This window comes from Heterodontus francisci, chromosome 26 (assembly GCF_036365525.1).
Source record: "Heterodontus francisci isolate sHetFra1 chromosome 26, sHetFra1.hap1, whole genome shotgun sequence".
Classification (NCBI taxonomy): domain Eukaryota; kingdom Metazoa; phylum Chordata; class Chondrichthyes; order Heterodontiformes; family Heterodontidae; genus Heterodontus; species Heterodontus francisci.
In genome coordinates this window covers 15,793,804-15,820,664 of record NC_090396.1, presented here as the reverse complement: position 1 = coordinate 15,820,664, position 26,861 = coordinate 15,793,804, and the positions used below count along the sequence as shown (strand labels likewise).

Below are 26,861 nucleotides of genomic sequence, written 5' to 3'. Positions count from 1 at the left end.
AAAAGAAGTGAAGATATGCTCAGCTTGTATAGGATCCTGGTCAGGTCACACTTATAGTATTTGCACAGAAGTGGTCTCCATACTATAAAAAGGACATAGAAGCACTGGAAAAAGTGAAAACAAGATTTACTAGGATGGTACCAGATCTTAGAGACTACAGCTATTGGGAGAGATTGTTTTATTTTAGAAAAGAGATTTAGAAGTGACCTGATTGAGGTCTTTAAGATTATGAATGGATTGGACAGGGTAGATTAGAGAATGTTCCCACATGTGGGAGAACCCAGAACTATAATTACATAATTACAAGGTCGTCACTAATAAATCCAATAGGGTATTAAGGAGAAGTTTATTTATGCAGAAAGTGTTTAGAACGTGGAACTCACGAACACAGGAAGTGGTTGAGACAAATAGCTTAGATGCTTTAAAAAGGGAGCTGGACAAGATCATGACAGAAAAGGGCATAGAAAGATATGCTGACAGACTGAGATGCAGCAAATGGACCGGGAGGAGATTCGCTTGGGGGAGACAGTGGCGTGATGATAATGTCACTGAACTAGTAATCCAGAGGCCCATGCTAATGCTCTGGAGTCACGGATTCAAACCCCACCACAGCAGCTCGTGGAATTTAAATTCAATTAGTTAATAAAAATCTGGAATTGAAAGCTAGTCTCAGTAACAGTGCCATGAAACTATCATCATAAAAACGCATCTGGTTCACTAATGTCCTTTAGGGAAGGAAATCTGCTGTCCTTACCTGGGGTCTGGCCGGCATGTGACTCCAGACCCACAGCAATGTGGTTGACTCTTAACTGCCCTCTGAAATAGCCTAGCAAGCCATTCAGTTGTCAAGGGCAACAAATGCTGGCCTTGTCAGTGATGCCCATATCCCATGAACGAATAACAAAAAAAACCCACCAGCGCAAACGAGTTGGGCTAAATGGCCTGTTTCTGTGCTGTATATTTTATGTAATTCTATGTAATGGTCAATGCTGTCATTCCAGAGAAGCTGAATAGATCAGGATAATTAATTAGTGCTTCTTCTTGCACAGGTGACTTATTGGTTTGAAGGCGATGAGAATTCTGCTCAGCTCATAAACACAACTGCGCCATCTGCCGATCTCACCAATCTCTACCCATACTGTGACTACGAAATGGACGTCTTTGCCTACAACGCACTGGGTGCTGGTCCCCGCTCCGAGATCGTTAAGTGTCGCACACTGGAAGACTGTAAGTAACTTCTGAACAACATTAAGAAAGAAAGAGCTTGCATTTCTATAGTGACTTTCATGAACTCTGGACATTCCAAAGTGCTTTGAAGCCAATGAATTACTTTTGTAGTAACTGCTGTAATGTAGGAAATGCTGTAGCCAATGTGTGCACAGCAAGCTCCCACAGACACAGTGTGATAATGAACAGTTAATCTATTTTAATGATGTTGGTTGAGGGGTAAATAATGGCCAGGACACCAGCGAGAATTCCCATGGGATCTTTTACAGCCACCTGAGAGGGCAAATGGGACCTCGGTTTAACATCTCATCCAAAAGATAAAACTAGCTTCTGATGCTCCTCTTGTTTATCATCTGAATACAGATTACACAGGAATTCTGTTGGGGGTCAGGTAGTTTCTGGGAGTTTCCACATTGTCTTGTAAGAGGCAGGACTTCTGACATGCAGTGGGACGGGTCTCCCTAAGACAAGAATTACTCCCTTCCCCACCCGCCTCCCCCCCCCACCCCTTACCATGCTAACCATTAATTCTCCATCTCTTTCGCTCTTGTTTTCCTCCATCACCCTCCATATTCTCTTCCATCTCAAGCTTCAGACCTAACTCCTGCTCCCTCAACCCCACTAAACTGCTGGCCTCCCAACTTCCCTTGCTGGGCTCGTGTTAGCTAACATTATAAATAGCTCTTCCTCCCCAACTACTGTACATTCCCTTTAAAAACATGGCATCACAGGTAAGGAATGAGTACTCAGGTGAGGTACAAGGCTTCCTGGCACCTGTGGAATTGTTAGCAACTTCAGTGGAGGGAAGGGGGGGTTAAGTGGGAAGAGGAACAAAAAGCAGGGAATTGAAAACCAATACTACAGTCTTAAAAGTCGAATGACATTTAATAAAGAACAAAGAACAAAGAACAGTACAGCACAGGAACAGGCCATTCGTCCCTCCAAGCCTGCACCGATCTTGATGCCTGTCTAAACTAAAACCTTCTGTACTTCCGGGGTCCGTATCCCTCTATTCCCATCCTATTCATGTATTTTTCAAGATGCCTCTTAAATGTCGCTATCGTATCTGCTTCCACCACCTCCCCCGGCAGCAAGTTCCAGACACTCACCACCCTCTGTGTAAAGAAATTGCCTCACACATCCCCTCTAAACTTTGCCCCTTGCACTTTAAACCTATGTCCCCTAGTAACTGACTCTTCCACCCTGGGAAAAAAGCTTCTGACTATCCACTCTGTCCATGTCGCTCATAACTTTGTAAACCTCTATCATGTCGCCCCTCCACCTCCGTCGTTCCAGTGAAAACAATCCGAGTTTATCCAACCTCTCCTCATAGCTAATGCCCTCCAGACCAGGCAACATTCTGGTAAACCTCTCCTGTATCCTCTCCAGAGCCTCCACGTCCTTCTGGTAGTGTGGCGACCAGAATTGCACGCAGTATTCTAAATGTGGCCTAACTAAAGTTCTGTACAGCTGCAGCATGACTTGCCAATTTTTATACTCTATGCCCCGACCGATGAAGGCAAGCATGCCGTATGCCTTCTTGACTACCTTATCAACCTGCGTTGCCACTTTCAGTGACCTGTAGACCTGTACACCCAGATCTCTCTGCCTGTCAATACTCCTAAGGGTTCTGCCATTTACTGTATACTTCCCACCTGTATTAGATCTTCCAAAATGCATTACTTCACATTTGTCCGGATTAAACTCCATCTGCCATTTCTCCGCCCAAGTCTCCAACCGATCTATATCCTGCTGTATCCTCTGACAATCCTCATCACTATCCGCAACTCCACCAACCTTTGTGTCGTCCGCAAACTTACTAATCAGACCAGCTACATTTTCCTCCAAATCATTTATATATACTACAAACAGCAAAGGTCCCAGCACTGATCCCTGCGGAACACCATTAGTCACATCCCTCCATTCAGAAAAGCACCCTTCCACTGTTACCCTCTGTCTTCTGTGACTGAGCCAGTTCTGTATCCATCTTGCCAGCTCACCTCTGATCCCGTGTGACATCACCTTTTGTACCAGTCTGCCATGAGGGGCCTTGTCAAAGGCTTTACTGAAGTCCATATCGATAACATCTGCTGCCCTTCCTTCATCAATCACCTTCGTCACTTCCTCAAAAAACTCAATCAAGTTAGTGAGACACGACCTCCCCTTCACAAAACCATGCTGCCTCTCGCTAATAAGTTCATTTGTTTCCAAATGGGAGCAAATCCTGTCCCAAAGAATCCTCTCTAATAATTTCCCTACCACTGTCGTAAGGCTCACCGGCCTATAATTTCCTGGATTATCCTTGCTACCCTTCTTAAACAAAGGAACAACATTGGTTATTCTCCAGTCCTCTGGGACCTCACCTGTAATGTCAATCAAACGTTTAAATAGATTTTAAAAAGTGAACAAAAGACAGAACAGCACAGTTGGGGATATAAGAACAGATGATCTGAATCCTCTTCCAGAGTGAGGTATCTCAGCCAGCTGGCACCCCCACTGGGAGTGGTGGGCGCTTCTGAAGCAGGTAGGGGACAGTGAGGGCGCCTCAAAATGGAGGTGCTTTCTACAGCATTCTGAACATTTAAAAATCATTCAGGACCACAGCTGTCAGGTCATCAGTACGGGACTGCTCGTGGCCACGGCTGTGGCCCTCTCATCCCCGCAGCTCGGTGATGGGGGATTGAGCGTTGGTATCGCTGGCCCCCTGGACTGATGCTGGAAGGTGGTCTCCAGGTACCTGCTCCAGCCTCATTGCAGGGGCCCATCCACCATTGGAAAGATCCCGGTTGCACCATTAATTTTCTCCCAATTGGCCCCTTAATGGGCCTATTTAGCTACTCGCTGCTGCTGGGCAGGTAGCCATTGTCATGTTGACCTGGCCGACAGCAAGATTGCTTGGAAGTGGGAACGCCTCAGATAGCCAACCTAACATGTTGATTTCCAAGTTTCTTCCTGGTCCCGCCTCCTAACCTAGCTCCATAGGGCTGGGAAGATGCCACTCAATATCTGTGATTTCCCACTTATTGAAATAAATGAGTAGAAAGATGGCAATAGACCTGAGATTCAGATGTTCACGCACAGCAGGCAAGGTGCCAGCTCCTCATGCTCCGGATGTTCATCCTCTGGTGGTTGACTCTAGGTTCTCTCCCTTTCTCTGACTGGCCATGGGTCCAGCTCTCACTGTGATTGTACACCAGTGTGGGATAGTGGTGGGACTGCTTGCAACATTTAGAAAGGCACAAATTAATCAAGGACAGTGAGCATGATTTTATTAAGTGAACTTTGTGTCTAACTTGATTGAATTTTTTGAGGAGGCAACAAGGAGATTTGAAAAGGTCCTACATGGCAGACTGAACAGAAAAATAAGAGCCCCTGGGATCCAAGGGCAAGTGGCAAGTTGGATCCAAAACTGGCTCAGTGTCAGGAAGCAAAGGGTAATGGTTGACTGGTGTTTTTGTGACTGGAAGGCTGTTTCTAGTGGGGTTCCACAGGGCTCAGTACTGGGTCCCTTGCTGTTTGTGGTATCTATCAATGAGTTAGACTTAAATGCAGGGGACATGATTAAGAAGTTTTCAGATGATATAAAAATTGGCCATGTGGTTGATAGTGAAGAAGAAAGCCATAGATTGCAGGAAGATATCAATGGACTGGTCTGGTGGGCAGAAAAGTGGCAAATGGAATTCAATACGGAGAAGTGTGAGGTAATACATTTGGGGAAGACAAACAAGGCAAGGGAATATGCAATAAATGATAGGATACTGAGAAGTGTGGAGGAACAAAGTGCATGTTCACAGATCCCTGAGCAAAGATTGGAGAAGCTAGGGTTGTTTTCTTTGGAACAGAGAAGGCTGAGTGGAGACTTAACTGAGGTGTATAAAATTATGAATGGCTTGGACAGAATAAATAGGAAGGAATTATTTCCCTTAGGAGAGAGGTCAATAACCGGGGGCAAAGACTTAAAGCAATTGTTAGAAGGATTAGAGGGGAGTTGAAGAAATATTTTTCATCCAGAGGATGGTGGGGATCTGGAACTCACTGTCTGAATGGGTGGTAGGGGCAGAAATCCTCATCGCATTTAAAAAGCACTTGGATATACACTTGAGGTGCTGTAAACTATAGGGCTACGGGCGAAGAGCTGGAAAGTGGAATTAGGCTGGGTAGTTCTTTTTAAGCCGGCACAGACACAGTGGACCAAATGGCCTCTTTCTGTACCATAAATTTTCTATGTTTCTAGTGGGGAACGCCCATGTACAGCATTCAGTACTGTCACTTATGGCAAGAGTGTCAGCCTGAATACGAGTGGGTGTCGAGCCTAGAATTTCAGATACTTAGGGTTGTGTTATTATCAGTTTGTGCAGATTATCAGGTGAGTTTCTGTCGATACCCCCAGTGCATTCTGAGGAAAACTAACACTGATGTTCTTATCCTCTCCTCTTAGTACCAAACGAGCCGGGACGACTGGCATTCAATGTCATTTCACCAACTGTGACGCAACTGAGCTGGGCCGAGCCTTCAGAAACCAACGGGGAGATCGTAGAGTATGAAGTCACGTACGCAGTGGTGACTGATGAAAATAGTGAGTACCTCTCATAGTAGAGAAACACGCTGGACTGAAATTGCTACACGCTCTCCCTTGCTTGCTGTCTATCTGAAACCCCCACTCCACCGCCCTCCCCTCCGCTACCTAGGCTTCACTTACCCAAGGACCACTCTGATTCTAACAATGGTCCAATTTTGATCTCCTCTTAGCAGGCAAGTTGTTTGTGCCTCACCAGCTCTATTACAATGAGGTCTGAGGTCCAATATCAGGGTGGGGGGAACCTCAGCCCCTGCCATTCTGGCCATGTATCCTGTGCTCTCCCTCCGCACATACCCAAAAGTAGACACGCCCAATTTTCTCGGCCAGATCCTGGTGCTTTGTGATGAGTGGGTCTGGGTGTCGCAAACTTTTGTCATATGTTATATTTTGCAGAAAGCAACAGTTCTGTTCTGCTGTGCATCTGAGCAAGAAGACAGGCCAGTATGTTACTGTTTCTGATGGTTTTGTTTGCTCTGTGTGTGTTTCTGACAGAACCCATTGGACCCAAAAAGACAGTGACAATCAATAAACCAAAGAAGAGGATGGTAGTGATCGAGAATCTGAAAGAAGAGCAGCCATATCGATACACGGTGCGAGCCAAGAACGGTGCTGGCTGGGGACCCATCCGAGAAGCCACGATGAATCTCTCAACACAGCCGAAACGACCAATGTCCAGTGAGTGAAGCACTGTTGAAATCTCAAATACACAGCAAGTCTCAGAGAGAGTGTTAAATACGCAGTTAGGGAGTTGACACACACAGCGGGGAAATCATCTGCTACACACAAACAAACTAAAAGTGACAGACAGGAAAAGATCTATTGATCCTTCCAGCGAGCTTCTCTTTGTGATGCCTTATACATCACGATATATACACTCCACATCCCACTCGAAATGCAATCTCCAGGGAGAGGCGAGAAACCAGGTGAAAGCCCAGGTTAATTGGGGGGGAAATAGGGAAGATTCCTCTCCTACCCACTTAAGGCAATGGACATTAGTCCAGGAGATCATTCATTAACATTACCAGGTGCCTGCCTCATGAATGAGGTGATCTCCGCCCCAGCCAGAAACAGGTCTAGCTCTCACTTGAAGGAATTCAGTGAATCACTATTCAACCCATGAGAGGGCAGTATGTTCCACAGATCCAATATTCTCCAAAACAGAACCATTTCCTCTTCCTTACATTCATCCTAGATCTGCCTTTACATAACTTGAGATTGTGAGCCCATCTCAGCTCTAACCTCTGACCCTCTCATAACCTTGCCTCTCATAGGAACATAGGAAATAAGACCAGGAGTAGACCATTTGGCCCCTCAAGCCTGCTCCGCTATTCAAGCAGGTCATGGCTGATCTTCTACCTCAGGGCCACTTTCCCGCACTATCCCCACATCCCTTGATATCTTTAATATCTAGAAATCTATCGCTCTCTGTCTAGAACATACTCAATGGCTGAACCTCCACCACCCTCTGGGGTAGAGAATTCCAAAGATTCACCACCCTCTGAGTGAAGAAATGGCTCCTCATCCCAGTCCTAAATGGCCTATCTTTTATTCTGAAACTCTGTCCCCTGGTTCTAGACACCCCCCCCCCTCCCCCGGCCAGGGGAAACAGCCTTCCTGCATCTACCCTGTCGAGCCCTGTAAGAATTTTGTACGCTTCAGTGACATCACCTCTCATTCTATTAACCCCTTGAGATCATAGGCCCAATCTCCTCAATCACTGCGCATAGGACATTCCTGCCATCCAGGAATCAGTCTGGTTGAACTCCGTTGAACTCCCTCTATGGCAAGTTTATCCTTCCTTAGGTAAGGAAATCAAAATTGTACACAATACTCCAGGTGCAGCCTCACCAATGCTCTATACAATTGCAGCAAGACTTCTTTACTCCTGTACTCAAATCCTCCTGCTCTAAAGGCCAACATACCATTTGCCTTCCTAATTGCTTGCTGCACCTGCATGTTGGCTTTCAGTGACTTATGAACAAGGTCACTCAGGTTCCTTTCTCTCACCATTTAAGAAATACTCCGCATTTCTGTTTTTCCTACCAAAGTGGATAACTTACATTTTTCCACATTATATTCCATCTGCCATGTTCTTGCCCACTCACTTAGCCTGTCTAAATCCCCTTGAAGCCTCTTTGCATCCTCCTCACAACTCACATTCCCACCTAGTTTTGTGTCATCTGCAAACTTGGAAATATTACATTTGGTCCCCACATCCAAATCATTGATATAGATTGTGAATAGCTGGGGCCCAAGCACTGATCCTTGTGGTATCCCACTAGTCACAGCCTGCCAACCTGAGAATGACCCGTTTATTCCTACTCTCCGTTTTCTGTCCGTGCTAGTACATGGGATTGAGGTAATGAACCTGGTTCATAAGTCACTGAAAGCGAACATGCAGGTGCAGCAAGCAATTAGGAAGGCAAATGGTATGTTGGCCTTTAGAGCAGGAGGATTTGAGTACAGGAGTAAAGAAGAGCTAAGCGATCCTACAAGCAATGAATCAGATCTAAGCTCTGCAGTCCTGCCACATCCAGTCGTGAATGGTGGTGGACGATTGAACAACTGACAGGAGGAGGTGGCTCCACAAATATCCCCATCCTCAATGATGGGGGAGCCCAGTACATCAGTGTGAAAGATAAGGATGAAGCATTTGCAACAATCTTCAGCCAGAAGTACCGAGTTGATGATCCATCTTGGCCTCCTCCTGAAGTCCCCAGCATCATAGACACCAGTCTTCAGCCAATTCGATTCACTCCACGTGATATCAAGCAATCACTGAAGGCACTGGATACTGCAAAGACTATCGTCCCTGAGAAAATTCCGGCAATAGTACTGAAGACCTGTGCTCCAGAATTAGCCACGCCCCTAGCCAAGCTGTTCCAGTACAGCTACAACACTGGCATCTACCTGACAATGTGGAAAAATGCCCAGGTGTGTCCTGCACACAAAAAGCAGGACAAATCCAACCCAGCCAATTACTGCTCCATCAGTCTACTCTCAATCATCAGTAAAGTGATGGAAGGTGTTGTCGACAGTGCTATCAAGCGGCACTTGCTCAGCAATACCTTGATCACTGATGTTCAGTTTGGGCTCGCCAGGGCCACTCAGCTCCTGACCTCATTACAGCCTTGGTTTGAACATAGACAAAAGAGCTGAACACCTGAGGTGAGATGAGGTGAGAGTGACTGCCCTTGACATCAAGGCAGCATTTGACCGAGTATGGCATCAAGGAGCTCTAGCTCTAAACTGGAGTCAATGGGAATCAGGGGGAAAACTCTCCACTGGTTGGAGTCGTACCTAGTGCAAAGGAAGATGGCTGTGGTTGTTGGAGGTCGATCATCTGAGCTCCAGGATATCACTGCAGGAGTTTCTCAGGGTAGTGTCCTAGGCCCAACCATCTTCAGCTGCTTCATCAATGACCTTCCTTCAATCATAAGGTCAGAACTGGGGACGTTTGCTGATGATTGCACAATATTCAGTACCATTCGCAACTCCTCAGATACTGAAGCAGTCCGTGTCCATATGCAGCAAGACCTGGACAATATCCAGGCTTGGACTGATAAGTGGCAAGTAACATTTATTATTTATTTATTTAGAGATACAGCACTGAAACAGGCCCTTCGGCCCACCGAGTCTGTGCTGACCATCAACCACCCATTTATACTAATCCTACACTAATTCCATATTCCTACCACATCCCCACCTGTCCCTATATTTCCCTACCACCTACCTATGCTAGGGGCAATTTATAATGGCCAATTTACCTATCAACCTGCAAGTCTTTGGCATGTGGGAGGAAACCGGAGCACCCGGAGGAAACCCACGCAGACACAGGGAGAACTTGCAAACTCCACACAGGCAGTACCCAGAATTGAACCCGAGTCGCTGGAGCTGTGAGGCTGCGGTGCTAACCACTGCGCCACTGTGCCGCCCTACAAGTGCCAGGCAATGACCATCTCCAACAAGAGAGAATCTAACCATCTCCCCTTGACATTCAATGCCATTACCATCACTGAATCCCCCACTATCAACATCCTGTAGGTTACCATTGACCAGAAACTGAACTGAAGTAGCCAGATAAATACTGTGGCTACAAGAGCAGGTCAGAGGTTAGGAATCCTGCGGCGAGTAACTCACCTCCTGACTCCCCAAAGCCTGTCCACCATCTACAAGGCACAAGTCAGGAGTGTGATGGAATACTCTCCACTTTCCTGGATGGGTGCAGCTCCAACAACACTCAAGAAGCTCGACACCATCCAGGACAAAGCACCTGATTGCCACCCCATCCACCACCTTCAACATTCACTCCCTTCACCAGCGACGCACAGTGGCAGCAGTGTGTACCATCTACAAGATGCACTGCAGCAAAGCACCAAGGTTCCTTCGACAGCACCTTCCAAACCGTGACCTCTACCAACTAGAAGGACAAGGGCAGCAGTTGCATGGGAACACCATCACCTGCAAGTTCCCCTCCAAGTCACACACCATCCTGACTTGGAACTATATCGGCGTTCCTTCACTGTCGCTGGGTCAAAATCATGGAACTCCCTTCCTAACACCATGTGGGTGTACCTACCCCACATGGCCTGCAGTGCTTCAAGAAGGCAGCTCATCACCACCTTCTCAAGGGCAATTGGGGATGGGCAATAAACGCTAGCCTTGTCAGTGATGCCCATATCCATGAAGGAATAAAAAAGTCTGTAGTTCCATATTTTCTCTCACCCTCTTTTCTTAAATAATGGGGTTACATTTGCTACCTTACAATCTGCAAGAAACAATCAATAGAATTTGGGAAGATGACCACCGACACACTCACTATCTCTACAGCCACCTCTTTCAACATCTGGAATGTAGGTCATCAGGTCCAAGAGATTTATCAACTTTCAGTCCCATTAATTTCTCCAGTACTACTGTTTTACTAATACTAATTTCTTTCAGTTCCTCATTCTCGCTAGTCCCTGGGTTCTCTAGTATTCGTGGGAGGTTTCCTCCGTAAAGACAGATACATAGTATTTGTTTAGTTTCTCGGCCATTTCCTTATTCCCAATTATAAATTCTCCTGTCTCTGCCTGTAATGGGCTCACATTTGTCTTTGCTAATCGTTTCCTTTTTACATACCTATAGAAGCTTTTACAGTCCATTTTTATGTTTCTCACTATTTTACTTTCATATTCTACTTGCCTTCATCAGTTTCTTCATCCTCTTTTGCTGAATTCTAAAATGCTCCCAATCCTCAGGCTTACTACTTTTTTGGCAACTTTGTAAGCCTCTTCCTTTGATCTAATACAATCTTTAATTTCTCTTGTTAGCCATGGTTGGATCACCTTTCCTGCTAGGTTTTTGTGCTTCAAAGGAATGTAAATTTGCTGTAATCCATGTATTAATTCTTTAAATGTTCACCATTGCCTGTCTTCCGTCATACCTCTTAATGTAGTTTCTCAAGCTACCACAGCCTATTTGCCCCTTATACCTTTGTGGTTTCTTTTGTTTAGATTTAAGACCCTAATTTCAGATTGAACTACATCACTTTCAAACTTAATATAAAATTTATCATATTATGGTCATCTTCCCTAGAGGCTCCTTTACAACAAGATTATTAATTAGCCCTTTCTCACTGCACAATACTAGATCTAAAATAATCCGTTCTCTAGTTGGTTCCTCAACATACTGTTCTAGAAAACCATCTTGTATACATCTCGGTCTGATGGAAGCAGAGTTCCCTTGAGGTGCCTGTGTCTGCACCCATCCCTACTTGGAGAACAATCCCCCACACACCTCCAACATTTACAGATCTCTCTACACGTAGCAAGTGGAAAGGGCATATGCTGTGAGGGGCCATTAGAGGAGCATTAACACTACAGTCTAGAGTTCAGGTGGCTAGAGCGGAAAACCTCTTTGAGGGATTCAAGATAGTAAGTGGGTTGATAAGGGAATATTACTGCAAAAAAAGGTCAGGAACATGCAGCCAGAGGATATAAATTTCAAGTAGTGCAAACAAAATTTAGAACTAATTTAGCGAGATTGCTTTTACATAGAGGAGTAACAAAGAACTCGAAGTTATTCAAATTACAACAGGATGCAATGACAGGAGATATATGGAGATATATGGCTATATTTTCCTATCTCTACTGCCCACTTGTTTGGCTGTGATGGTCGAATACTGGACACCTGTGGAAGTTTCCCCTTGTGAGGTTGCCAAGGTTACGCCCCAAAGTGTTTTTTTTGGTGGGCAATACCAGCAATAGCAATATTTGCCTCAAACTGGCTGACACCCCATTTTAATATTAATGGGGTGCGTTGGGGGGGGGGGGGGGGAGGAGGGGGGAACACACAGATCAGCCATGATCTAACTGAATGGTGGAATAGACTCGAGGGGCTGAAAGGCCTACTCCTGTTCCTATGTCCTGCTGCCCTGCAGATTGATTGGTTGGAAGAATTTCGATTTCAATTGACCATCTAAGGTTGCTAGGCAATATCAGATAGCATGGAAGTCATGGCAAGAACACAGTAATATAAAAGGAAGAATATTTTAACCATTTTTAACATCTATTTCCTTGTTAACACTTAGGTTTTCATGATCTTTGTACCAAATGATGTAGATTATTTACTCCCAATCCCTCCCAACAGTATTAATATCAATGGGTTTCCCAATGGGAATTCCCCATATAATACCTCTGGGAGAAGAGGAGGTCCCATGGTAGTATATTAGGCAGGTCAGACTGTATGAGGTGCTCTTCATCCAAACCCTTCTACCAGCACGTCCATATCTGCAGACAGAGATCAACATACTTCACTTTGCCAGGCAGTTAGTGCAAGTAGAAGCTCTCACTGTCCAAAGGGAGCTGGAACAACTACACCCAAATGGCATGACTAAGAGATATGAATGCTGGACTGACTAATGTTGGAAACTTCCTCAGAAGCAATCCAATCACAGTATGTCCTGCTTTATATGGTACTGCATGCTGATCAGGAGCAAGCATCGGCTGATCAAACATATCCGCCAAGATGCCACAGCCAAATCTTCAGCTCCTGGCATCCACCTGGCAATTCGTAGCTGTCTCCTCGGGGTCTGGGTAATCAGAGAGTCTAATGCAGAGCTGTGCCATGTGATGCAAGGACCACTGTGGCTACCATGCAGAATATGCTGGCATAAGCACTGGCAATAATGGTCAGCTTGGCCTCCAGCTCCTCATAGGGGATGGTGCCGCAGAGTGGAACAGTGGACCACTGTTCTCATGACGATCTGTGCAGCACCACCTTGACTTCAGTAGCCACCAAACATCAGCCAGGTGCTGGGCTACCCCGTCACTTGCTTGCAGACTTGTGTCTACCCCTTGAGTATCCTCTCCCATCCTTTTTTGCCTGTCCCTCCTCACTCCCCTCACCCTTCAGCCTTTACCACTGATGGGTTGTGATGCTTTCTGGGGCTCTCTAAAGGATTTGGGAATTTTAGTTCCCCTATTTGTGAAACTCCAGATTCATTGTCCTTCTTCCTTTAAATTTGACTTGGGGGTGTGAATTTCCTCAGGGCTGTCAATATCTTTGATGGCAGTTCAGTGGAAACCCTGTTTGCATGGGCTAATGGGGTTTCTGCTCATGTTACAGCAGGAGAAGTTCCAAGAAAGTTTTCTCCCTTTAAACAAGTTCCAATGTCTGGGAGACATGTATGCACCTACCTGCTATACATACTGATGTCACCCACAGTCAGGAATTGTCCAGCTCCTTGTAGTGAGCAGCAACAGACACCTACAGAAATAGGGCTAGCCCAGCCTCCATGGCATTTGTAAAGGCTTCTATTGAAATGGCAGAGCCCATCATTTTAATAGAGGCCTTTCATTATCACTTTGGATACTGGGATAGCCCTGCCTCTATAAGATACAAGAAACCACTTTCAAATTCATTAGTCAGGAGATAAAGGGTCAGAAACACAAAATGATAACTCAATAAATGCCTTCTGGCTGCCCCTTCAGCCCAATGACAGACTCAGGTTACCGCTTTTAACCATGCCTGGTGAGCTGATACCTTAGGTCCATGACTCAGGACTGGAAGCTTCACACCAATATATAAGTACAGAAGGGAGAAAAGGATAGAAGGTTATGCTGTTGGAGTAAGATGAAGTAAGGTGGAGCTTAAACACCTCATAGACCCAATTGGGTCGAATGGCTTATTTCTGTGCTGTAAATTCTAGGCACTGAATTGTTTGATGCCAACAGCTCTGAAAATACATTTTAAGGTATAATGTTGTGTTTGCCAGCTTGTCTGTTTTAAAAAGAAAGTGAGAAATTCTCCTTACAGGTTGTGGCACTGGCCATAACAGGCCTGTTGAATGCCTCTGCCAGAGTACAGAAGGGGCTCCATTTAATTGTCTGTTTGTCATCTGCAGTTCCCATCATCCCAGATGTTCCCATTATTGATGCGGAGGCACATGATGAGTATGAGAATTTCCTGATGTACAGCTCAGACGTAATGCGATCACCCCGACCCAGCATTTCTGACGACACAGGTATGACCCTATACATTGCCAGCTCGTACGTACTTTAACACCAATAACTGGCATCATTGCCTCCACATTACAGCAAAAAGAGGATGATTGATTTTTAACAATAATATCGAACCTGCAGTGACAAGAATGGGGCCTTGTCTACAGAAGAACATAAGTAAGTCCGGAGAAGGAAAATGCCATTCAGCCCATCAAGTCCAGTCCACTATAACTGTTGTATCATGGACAACCCCACCAATTGTCATCTGTACCTCCCTATTTTTAGTAATAATTCCTGTTCCTTTTTTGTCTCTGTCAGGGACATTCTTCACTATTATAGATTTTACTCTGCATTTATCCACTTTAAAATCCCAATAGCTAGATCTAAATTCCATTTCTATATTTGGTCCATATCTCTCTGAAGACAAAGCTTCTCCTTTCTGTTCATTACTTGTTTATAAAAATTTGTGCATTCAGCAAGTTTAATAATGGCTACTACAGATACCCTGTTCCAATATTATTCACAAACAGTGTGAGCATCAGGGCTCCCAGAACAGATCCCTGGCGAATGCCATTCAGTACTGTTTCTCAGGAAAATACCTCCTTTTTAACACGAGTCTTCCTCGTCTGCTGTTAAGAACGTGCATTCATGTCGTACCTTCTCTCCTCCCTCAGGACATCCTAAAGCACTTTATGTTCAAGGTATTACTTTTTGAAGTGTGGTCACTTGTTACATTGTGTATGCCAAAACAATTCACAATCCATCTAAACAATCTGCCATCTATTCTGCAAGCCTCAACCTTTCCTGCTTACGTGAGGAACTTTGTCACATTCCTTTCAAAATCCACATAAACTAATACTAATTACCATTCCTATGAGCTGTTTCCCTCTCCAAGAATTCCCATAGGTTTGTAAGACATAATCCATTGATCCCTTACTTATGCCGGCTGCTCCCAGTGACATCTTTGCTCTTTGAATACTTGTTGATAGCTTCCTCTAGGAGGTCTTCCTGCATTTTCCCACTCTGGATATGAGACTAACTGACCTGTAATTCCCAGGTTTGGGTCTTATTTCCTCTGTAACTGAGAGTCCATCTTCCTCCAGCTCTCAGCCATTGCTGCAGTCTTTAGGCACCTGTGGTGCTAAAGGATCACCCAGAGCTCTTTAATCCCTCAAGAATTCTAGAATATATCCTAACTCACACAGGAGCCTTGTGTTTAATGTATCCTGTTTGTACGTCACACATTCTTTGCTGACTTCTACATGAGCCGAGGATCCCTCAGCCCATTTACTGTGGCTGGGATTTGTTTCCAGTCCTTTGTGAAAACTAATGCAAAGAATCTATTCTATATCCTTGTCATAGCCTGACCATCTGGAGCAGTGTTACCCAATTTATTTTCAACAGACCCACATGTTCTTTGACCTTCCTCTGTCATTAACAGTTTGAGAACTGCTTTCAGTCTGTCTGTGATTTATCTCTCACTTTTTCTTAATACTTTCTTTAGCTACCTTAAGATGTCTTTTGCATAACAAAACAAGAAAGTCCAGAGTGGGAAAAGCCCACGCCTTCCCTGAACACATTGACTCTAAAATCCTTGCCTTATCTACAAAGCCTTCCATAGTCTCAGTCCATTCTGCTACTGTAACGTCCTCCAGCTCTATGGCCCTGATTATATGCTCCATTTTTCCAACTCTGGTCTAATGTGTGTCTCCACTCTTTCTGTTCTACTGGTGGCAGAGCTCTTAACCATCTTGAAATTCTCTCTTTCTATATCTCTTCTACCTTCAAAAACATCCTTAAAACTTAAAAAGTTGTCTGTTATCCACCACTTACCCCACTTCCATCCTATTCCTAACCTCAGAACATTTTGTTGTATGATCTGTTGATGGTGGTGTTGATGATTCTGAAGCTGATACTCTTGTTTCCAATGAGGTTGATGATGATGAAGTTATTGACGTTGTCTTCATCACTGTATGTGATCTCCTATTGTAAAGGCCACTACATTCTTTCTCCTGGTCTCAATAATGGTGCCATGAAACCATTATCGATTGTCATAAAAACCTATCTGGGTCCCCAGAGAAAATCAAATAGTGCTGTTAATATTCCCACAGCTCTCAATCTTTTTATCAACAGATATAAATCAAGCTCCCTTTTAGAGGTGACATAGGTGCCAATGTTCAGATGACATCTTAAACAAGGCTCCACCTCCCTCTTCCTATGGTTCAGATGAATGTGAAAGATCCCATGATGCTAGTCAAAGAGCAGAGCCTTCTGGTGTCCTTGCTAACATTCCTCCCATAACCAACATTTCCTGATTCATTTCCTGCGGTGGTGTACTAGTAATTTCACTGGACCAGTAATCCAGAGGCCCTGGCTAATTCCCTGGGAACACAGGTTCCAATCCCACCACGGCAGCTGGCGGAATTTAAATTCAATTAATTAATAAAAGTCTGGAATTGAAAGCTAGTCTCAGTAATGGTGCCATGAAACCATTATCGATTGTCATAAAAACCTATCTGGTTTACCAATGTCGTTTAGGGCAGGAAATCTGCTCTCCTCACCTGATCTGACCGACATGTGACTCCAAACCCACAGCAATGTGGTTGACTCTTAACTGTCCTCTGAAATGGCCGAGCAAGCCACTCAGTTGCCAAGAGGAATTAGGGATGGGTAACAAATGCTGGCCTTGCCAGTGACGCCCACATCCCATGAAAGAATAAAGAAAATGCATCTCATTTGCTGCAGCAACATCATCAATAGTAAATCATGCAGCAAAATGTTCCAAGTTGTATGCTAATTGATTGCATTTGCCAACATGAGAGCACTTCAAAAGTAATTAATTGGATGTGAAGTGTTCTGGGATGGCCTGAGGGAATGATAAAGTGTAATGATAGATGCAAGTTCATTTTGCCTTTCAAGTTACCTTCTCTGGGAGGCCGCTCTAATATCTAAATTTGCATCTTTCTAGTTTGAAACTGTCCTCTCATGGTTTTAGTTTGAAGTCATGTCTATATTTATTTTTCCTATACTGTTTACTGTCCTCTATGAGGTTGCCTCTCAGCTGCCTCCTTTCAAGGTGGAACGGACAAGTTTTCCTCATGCCTCTGACACTCAGGATTCGGGTCATGGTTCTGCCCTGCATCACCTCTAGCACTTGAATATCTTCTCTGCATTTTTGTGACCAGAAATGGCCACACTACTCAAGGTGTGGTCTGATCAGATCCCAGGACAGTTTGATCATGAGCTCCCTGAATTGCAGTCTATAGTTTTGACTATATGGTTCAGCATGATTTTTGTTTTGTTAATTATTGCTCAGAGATTGGACACAGCAACTACTTGCTACTTGTATTTATGTAACGTTTTAACAAAGCAAAACTTCCCATGGCACTTCACAGAGAGTTATCACTTAAAATTCGTCACTCACGACCAAAAGTTTGGACAAAGAGGTAGATTTTAAGGATTGTTTTAAAGGAGGTCGGAGGGATAAAGAGGTTTAGGGAGGAGATTCCAGATTTTAGAGCCTTGATAGCTGAAGGCATGACCAACAATGGTGCAAGAATTAAAATCAGGGATGCTGAAAGAGGCAAGGATTGGAGGAGCATAGTTATCTTGGAGAGTTGTAGGGATGGAGGATGTTACAGAGATAGGCAGGGACAAGGCCATGAGGGGATTTGAAAACAAATATCAGAATTTAAAAATTGAAAAGTTGCGACAGGGAGCCAACGTAGTTCGGCAAGTGCACAGGTGACAGGTGAATGGGACTTGCCACAAGTTAAGATACAGGCAGCAGACCTTTGGGTGACCTCGTTTATGTAGGGTGGAAGGTGGAAGGCAGCCAGGAGAGCACTGGAATAGTTAAGTCTTGAGGTGACAAAGGCATGGATGAGCTGAGGCAGGGTTGGAGTTGGGTGACGTTACAGAGGTGGAAGTTGACAGTCATGGTGATGGAGTGCATATGCGTTTGGAAGCTCATCTTGAGATCAAACAAAATACCAAGGTGTGAGTGGTCTGGCTCAGCTTCACAGAGTTGCAAGGGCAATGGATGGAGTCGATGAGCAGGGAACACAGTTTGTGGCGGAGACCAAAAATAATGGCTGTGGTCTTGCCAATATTTAGTTGGAGGAAATCTCTGTTCATCCAGTACTAGATGTCGGACAATCAGTGTGGAAAATCAGAGACAGTAGAGGGGTGAAGTAGCCAAGATGAAGGTAGTGAGATAGAGTTGACTGTCATCACCCTATGTTGGAACCTGATATGTTTTCAGATGATGTCATCGAGGGGCAGCATGTAGATAAGAAATAGAGGGGGGGGGTCAAAGATAGATCCTTTGGGGACACCAGAGTTAATGGTGTAGAAATTCAAAGAGAAGCCAATAGAGGTGATTCTCTCAATAGTTAAGAATGGAACCAATGAATGCAGTCCCACTCAACTGGACAATGCAGGAAATGCACTGGAGAAGGATTGTGTGGTAACCTGTGTCAGAGGTTGAAGACAAGGTCGAGAAGGATGAGGAGGGATAGTTTATCATAGTCATAGTTACATTGGATGTCATTTGTAACTTTGATAAGGGCTGTTTCAATACTGTGGCAGGGGGAGAAATATGATTGGACTGAATCAATCATGGAGTTGCAGGAAAGATGGGCACGGATTTGGGAGGTGCCAGCATGTTCAAGGACTTTGGAGAGGAAAAGGAGGTTTGGAGATGGTGTGGATTTCCAAGGTCAGAGGGGCCAAGTGTGTTTGTTTTGAGAAAAGGATGTTGATATCAGATTTGAAGGGCAGGTGACAGTACTTAAGGAGTGGGAAACATTAACTACATCAACTAACATAGGGGCTAGGAAAGGAAATTTGATGGTCAACAGTTTGGTGGGAATACAGTCAAGGGAGCAGGAGATGGGTTTCATGGACATGATGAGCTTGGAGAGAACCTGATGAGAGATGAGATAGAATCTAGAGAAAGATGTGAGGATGGAGGAGGTAGGGGAAAGTGGTATAAGAAGACGGTTCTGGTGGAGAAGAGAAGCTAGGAGTTAACTTTGCATTCCAGGATGATCTTTGAACAGTGAGCAGTTTTAGCAATGGAGAAAAGGATCTAACAGTGCTTTATGTGGTCCAACCAGATAGGGCGATGGAAGATTAAACCAGTTGTCCATCATAGACATTCATACCTGGAAATTGAGTTTAAAACAAAACCCTGAGATCTCTTTCAATCTCATCCTTGGCTACTTCAACATGTATGGTGTCCATGTGATGTCCATTCTGCAGAACTGACTCCTAGTTTGTTTTCATTGAGTGTTTATATTTTGTTTACATGGAGCTTCTGAATCCAAGTAATTGATACTAATCAGAAATAGCAGTGGTCTAAACACTGAGGCCTGGGACTCCCCACTTAGCTCTTTGCTCCAACTCAACAGAATTCCTCTAAAAAACATCCTTCAAATTTCCACCTGTCTGCCATTTCCTTACCCAGTCCCTGGTTTACCCCTGAATTACCACAACCTTAAGCTTAAATAGTAGTCTTTGGTGCAGAACTTTGTCACATGACTTTTGGAAGTGAGCAATCCAGTTGGGATGTCACTTTCTCAAAGAATCCAAGGTCAAGTAGGTTCTGAATCTACGTTGGCTGCTGTTCACGAGATTATTACAGGGATTCTTCAGGTTTGCTCTTGATAATTGATTCTATTAACATACACTATACTGAAGTAAGACACATGGATCAGTAGTTACCTGGCTTTGCTTTGTCCCTCTTTTTGAAAATGGGCAACACATTACCCTATACATAAAGAATGGGGATTTCTTCAATCTTCATTGAGTCCCTCATAATGACCATCAATCCTCATAAATCTGAGTATTTGGGGACATGTGTGCCTGCGTGCGCAGATGCACATGCATGTGCATGGGCATGTACATGCATGTGTGTGCATGTATATTTGTGTCTGTACATGCGCCATGTGGGCAGCCCTCTGTAGTGGCTAGGCTGCTTCTTTCTATTCAAGCTGTCCCATTGGGTGCCTCCCATTGGGTTAGGGTCTATGGGTGTGGATGTGCTCGGCTGAAGCTGAACCATTTTCTGGCACTAAATACCAACACGAGTCATTAACTTGTTCTGAAAGGCTCCAAATGGCAGCATGTCCAACTGCTGGGTGATGAATTCGATGGGCGGAAGGTAACGTGGAAACTACCAGTGGAAGTGATACCCCGCCTTTCCTCTAGCTCTTCCCTGACGCGTGCTTCCTCAGACATTGAGAGCCTCCTCTCCGAAGACACTGTGTATTCAGACACCATGAGGAGGAGGGCTGCACCCCAACCACAGGAAGGTCAAGGTGAAGATCTCACACTGCTTCTTTCATTAACATACTTGTGTTTCTGGGCAACTTCCTCAGTGGTCTGAGAAACTTCCTGCCCTCAAGTAACCTCCCAACTTGGCTGAGTACACACCATTAACTGAATGGAGATGCATGCAGAAGGGGTCAAGGTCACTTCGCACTCTATGCATGCAGACGGGGTCAGGGGTCAGTTAATAGTAATGAGCAAATGCACGTGCTGCCCTCATGCCTGATGGTCCTTGCTACAGCTGCTTACAGACTGTGAGCAACATAGAGTTATTGGAGGTGGGGACTGCTGCTTCTGAATAAACAGTGTGGGAAGAAGGGCTGACTTCAGTTTCTGGCGGGAGTGGGCAACAATCCTCGGTGCAAGCGTCTTGGTTGGCAGTCTTTAACTGCCATCAGTCAGCTGTTCAGCTATCTCAGGTGGAAAGCAACAACTGTCTAACCAACCAGAGGAGTTGGAGGTGATAATCTAGTGACTCAGAGGCACCAAGAGAGGGCTTCTGGTAGCAAGGTAAGTTGGTGGGGGAGGTGGGGGGGTGGAGGGAGGGGGTGCTGTTGTGAGGATCTTGCAGCTGCTTTGTGGTGGGGGCACGGGGGAGGGGGTCTAACCTGGGGCTGCAGAGTCCCAGACTCTCCTTGAGGGGCCCAGAGTAAAGGCCTGCTCGGGTCAGCAAATGAAACCGGACCCGGCCCGACAGAACCACATCCGACCCGAGCCCAACCTAGTCCGAGTCCTTTCATTTTTTTTCCTGCACCCGACCTGACCCGACCAACGGAATGTTCAGTTAACCCAGCTTCCGTTTTTCACTTTTTGAGCTTGTGCAGATAAGCAACAAAAACTGTAACTGGACTTGAAAGGTTGTTTAAAAAGTACATTAAGATTGGAGCCACGTACTGGAGGTGGTGAGCCAGAGATTGATACCATAGAAGTCAGTGATTATTTGGTCACTAGTTAAACAGAAACCCATGGAGTTGTGCCCAGACAGGTTGTGCCACACTGTACCAGTATCTGTATTGCTTAAAATAAACACAGCATTGCCCGAAGGCTCAGAAAATATCATTATACATTACCTAGACTCCTGCTTTACAGGTTGAAATACTTGCTGCAAGTTTATCCAGTGAGAAGCTGAAAGATGCAAAGACCAGGAAGTTCCTGAGTGATTAATTATTATAAAATATACATTCCGATATTAAAGAGGTTGTGATCTACGATGGAATCGCTCACTGCAGACTAGTGCGGAGTGTTTTCCGCCTTGATGTCCTGGCTGTCACTGGATCATGAGTCCAGGCCTCTGGATTACTAGTCCAGTAATCTTTGGAATGTCTCTCCTTGATTTAATATTTTAATCTGGAAGGTCAAATTTACAAACAAAAATATTAACTGATTTAAGACTGCTTTGTATTTAGCTGTGTCACATGAATTAAGAAATTTAAATATATTCAAAATTATATATCAACTATTAAGTACTAATGCCCAGCTTTGTATATAAAAAATGCCTCTTCATTTCATTAATTATCCATAAACACTGAGGCCACATTAAACTAAAAGCAGCGATTTATCAGATCTGACATTTAATTAATTAAATATATTCCAAATTCAGAGCATAATTCGTTGTCTTTCCCCTTTAAATCTCTTAATTTACCTTACAAGCCTCCTTTACTTTACAATCTTTATTCAATACAATATGTTTTGAGGCAGCCACAAGAAGTCTTGCCAACCCTAATGGGATGCAGTCAATTCATTTGAAAACTGTGCAATTAAAGAAAAGGGCCAAGTTCCTATTAATGCAGATTGAAGCTGTTAAACTGCTTTTGTCGCCAAGAATACAAAGCGCAAAGGAAAACCAAGAGATAAACCAAAACACAAAAAGGTTAAATTTGTGTCAATGAAAAATAGAACTCATTAAAAACATTTTATTACATAACAGTGCAGCAACTGATTACATTGTAAGTATTTCATTAAGATTAAAACGGCAAAGACCTTCAACACCCCTAGAATCAGGAAAGGGCAGGAAAGGACTAACCGGATAATTATGAGCCTGGGGCTGAGTTCTGCTACAATGTACACAAGAACCGTTTATTGATTAGTACACAGTAAGTTGAAATACCAAGCAGAGTAGGAAGCACACTTCAAAAGGTCTGCAGTTTCCAGTGTTTCACTAACACAATTGTAACACAAGACTGTTAGAGTGTGTCCGACCCGAACCCCGATGCCAGACCCGGAAGAATGACCCGACCCAAACACGACACATGTTGTCGGGTCCCGTCAGGTTTGGGTCGGGTAGCCATGCTGTAGCCCAGAGGATCAATCCTGCCCCTCTGGTCACGATAAGATTTTTAGCTTGCCTTGGGGGCTTCCGACAGTTTTACCTAAAGCTGGGGGTGGTACATACAGGGGCCCCATGAATGTCATCTGCCGACAAAAATGGGGAACCAGTGGGATCAGAGTGGGCAATGAAGCTTCTGCAGTTTAACTGCTGCCTCCCACATCCTTTCTTGAAAATTGGGGAGAATCAAATTCCCCTGAAAGAATTTGAGATTCAAGTGGCTACTCTCCTCTGAATGCAGACTGAACTTTACAATATGGAATCTGCAGCTAAGGGGTCAAGTTATTACCTCAATACTACCAGCTAGGGACAGCTGGAAACATTTAATAAAATGTGAAAAGGTTTGCAGCCAGGGATGTAGTTTGGTAATCGATGTCCTCTGGTGATCAGACCTCTCTATAGGCCTCTTACTGTGTCATTCAGAAATGTTTTGGAAGCTTAGAGGGACTTGAGCTCCTTTCCTCTCCAATCTGTGTAAAGGTTATGCTGCCTCCTTGTTCAAGCTGTCATGCATTTCCGACATTACAATAATGACTACACTTCAAAAGTGCTTCATTGGTGTAAAACGTTTTGGGAGGTCCTGAGATTGTGAAAAATGCTATGTAAATGCAAGGCGTCTGTTTCTTTTCTTTCTGATGATGCGGGCTCCACCTCAAGCCCTAGAGGTGGGCAGATGTTGGTGAGGTTTCTTTGACATCGCTTTTCAAACCCATTACCGCTACCATAGAGGCCTGCTTTAGGTTGGGTAAAAGAACCCGACCCGAACCCAACCGAACCAAAGTGGACCCGACTCGACCTGACCATCCCTTTACTTACCTTCCTGACACCGAACCTGGTGGAACCTGCAGCGCATGCGTGATGACGTCATAGTGACATCACTCGCTCACTGCGCAGACTCAGTTCCATCCCGGATTCCCAGCTCAGGTAAGTTTTTTTTATTTTTAATACTTACCAGCAGAGCACTTACCATGTGTGTCCAGCCCGACCCGACCCGTACTGGACTCAGCCCGACCCGACCCAAGCCCGAAAGCTGACCCCGGAAGATGGGCCCGGCCCAACCCAAACCCGAGACATGTCGTCGGGTCCCGTCGGGTTCGGGTCGGGTTGCAGGCCTCTATGCTACCATCTAGAAGAACGAGGTTCACACCACCACCTGGAAGTTCCCCTCCAAGTCACACACCATCCTGACTTGGAACTATATCGCCATTTCTTCGCTGTCGCTGGGTCAAAATTCTGGAACTCCCTTCCTGACAGCACTGTGGGTGTACCTACCCAAAAGGACTGCAGTGGTTCAAGAAGGCAGCTCACCACCACCTTCCCAAGAGCAATTAGGGATCATCAATAAATGCTGGCCTAGCCAGCAATGCCCAAATCCCAAGAATGATTTAAAAAAATTTAGAATATGCAGAAAAGGACGGAGTGGGAGCGGAGTGGGGCAGTGTTGAGCACTGTGTGCAGAAAGCAGCTCAGCCGAACAGTTCCCAATTTCAGTCTATTTGGACTGTGAACCAATCACGCTGCTCTGCAATCCAGTATCATATGTGTCTTAGTTGTTGAATTTTATTTCCTTTTCTTCCCCTCTGCTGAGTGCAAGAAGAGCTGTGATGCCGGATGGATGGTTTCATTGGTATATGTCCACTCTCATCACTATGTCTGCACCCACAACCCATGGACCACTACCCCAAAATCAGCAGGCCCATTTTTCCCTAGCTGTGTCTCCTCCTCCTTCTTACATAGAAATATAGAAAATAGGAGCAGGAGTAGGCCATTTGGCCCTTCGAGCCTGCTCCGCCATTCATTATGATCATGGCTGATCATCCAACTCAGTAACCTGTTCCCACTTTCACCCCATATCCTTTGATCCCTTTCGCCCCAAGAGCTATATCTAACTCCTTCTTGAAAACATGCAATGTTTTGGCCTCAACTGCTTTCTGTGGTAGCAAATTCCACAGGCTCACCACTCTCTGGGTGAATAAATGTCTCCTCATCTCAGTCCTGAAAGGTTTACCCTGTATCCTTAGACTATGACACCTGGTTCTGGACTCCCCCACCATCGGGAACATCCTTCCTGCATCCACTCTGTCAAGTCCTGTTAGAATTTTATAGGTTTCTATGAGATACCCCCTCACTCTTCTGAACTCCAGCGAATATAATCCTAACTGACTCAATCTCTCCTCATACGTCAGTCCCACCATCCCAGGAATCAGTCTGGTAAACCTTCGCTGCACTCCCTCTATAGCAAGAACATCCATCCTCAGATAAGGAGACCAAAACTGCACACAATATTCCAGGTATGGCCTCACCAGGGCCCTGTATAATTGCAGCAAGACATCCCTGCTCCTGTACTCCAATCCACTCGCTATGAAGGCCAACATACCATTTGCCTTTTTTACCGCCTGTTGCACCTGCATGCTTACCTTCAGTGACTGGTGTATGAGAACACCCAGGTCTCGCTGCATATTCCCCTCTCTCAGTTTATAGCCATCCAGATAATAATCTGCCTTCCTGTTTTTGCTACCAAAGTGGATAACCTCACATTTATCCACATTATACTGCATCTGCCATCTTGCCCACTCACTCAACTTGTCCAAATCACCCTGAAGCCTCTCTGCATCCTCCTCACAACTCACCCTCCCACCCAGTTTTGTGTCATCTACAAATTTGGAGATATTACATTTAGTTCCCTCATCTAAATCATTTATATTGTGAATAGCTGGGGTCCTAGAACCGATCCCTACAGTACCCCAATAGTCACTGCCTGCCATTCGGAAAAAGACCCATTTATCCTTACCCTTGAATAAAAACAAGAAATGCTGGAAATACTCAGCAGGTCTGGCAGCATCTGTGGAAAGAGAAGCAGAGTTAACGTTTCGGGTCAGTGACCCTTCTTCAGTTCCAGCATCCGCAGTATTTTGCTTTTATCCTTACCCTTTGTTTCCTGTCTGTCAACCAATTTTCTATCCATTGCCTTCATCGGTCGGGGCATAGAGTATAAAAATTAGCGAGTCATTCTGCAGCTGTACAGAACTTTAGTTAGGTCACAATTGGAATATTGTGTACAATTCTGGTCGCCACACTATCAGAAGGATGTGGAGGCTTTGGAGAGGGTACAGAAGAGGTTTACCAGGATGTTGCCTGGTCTGGAGGGTATTAGCTATGAGGAGAGGTTGGATAAACGCGGATTGTTTTCACTGGAACGACGGGGGTGGAGGGGCGACATAATAGAGGTTTACAAAGTTATGAGTGGCATTGACAGAGTGGATAGTCAGAAGCTTTTTCCCAGGGTGGAAGAGTCAGTTACTAGGGGACATAGGTTTAAGGTGCGAGGGGCAAAGTTTAGAGGGGATGTGCAAGGCAAGTTTTTTACACAGAGTGCCTGGAACTTGCTGCTGGGAGAGGTGGTGGAAGCAGGTACGATAGTGACGTTTAAGAGGCATCTTGACAAATACATGAATAGGATGGGAATAGACGGATACGGACCCCGCAGAAGGGTTTAGTTTACACAGGCATCATGATCAGCGCAGGCTTGGAGGGCCGAATGGCCTGTTCCTGTGCTATACTGTTCTTTGTTCTTTAATACACTATCCCCAATCCCATGCGCTTTAATTTTACATGCTAATCTCTTATGTGGGACTTTGTCGAAAGCCTTCTGAAAGTCCAAATAAACCACATCCACTGACTCCCCCTCATCAACTCTACTAGTTACATCCACGAAGAATTCTAGTAGATTTGTCAAGCATGATTTCCCTTTCGTAAATCCAGGCTGACTCTGCCCAATTCCACCGCTATTCTCTAAGTGCTCTGCTATAAAATCTTTGATAATGGACTCTATAATTTTCCCCACTACTGACATCAGGCTGACTGGTCTATAATTCCCTGCTTTCTCTCTACCTCCCTTTTTAAATAATGGGGT

General features: G+C 44.8%; 1 protein-coding gene across 5 annotated transcripts in view; it reads left to right on the top strand.

Annotated features, from left to right (window-relative positions):
- The window catches only part of itgb4 (integrin, beta 4), a 162,042-nt gene that overhangs the window by 116,699 nt on the left and 18,482 nt on the right, over positions 1 to 26,861 (top strand). For all 5 annotated transcript variants that reach the window (XM_068057841.1, XM_068057845.1, XM_068057842.1 and 2 more), the window contains 4 exons: positions 1,050 to 1,227; positions 5,666 to 5,803; positions 6,299 to 6,481; positions 14,193 to 14,312. In XM_068057841.1, the coding sequence (XP_067913942.1) occupies positions 1,050 to 1,227; positions 5,666 to 5,803; positions 6,299 to 6,481; positions 14,193 to 14,312 (619 nt within the window). The remainder of the gene's footprint in view (positions 1 to 1,049; positions 1,228 to 5,665; positions 5,804 to 6,298; positions 6,482 to 14,192; positions 14,313 to 26,861) is intronic.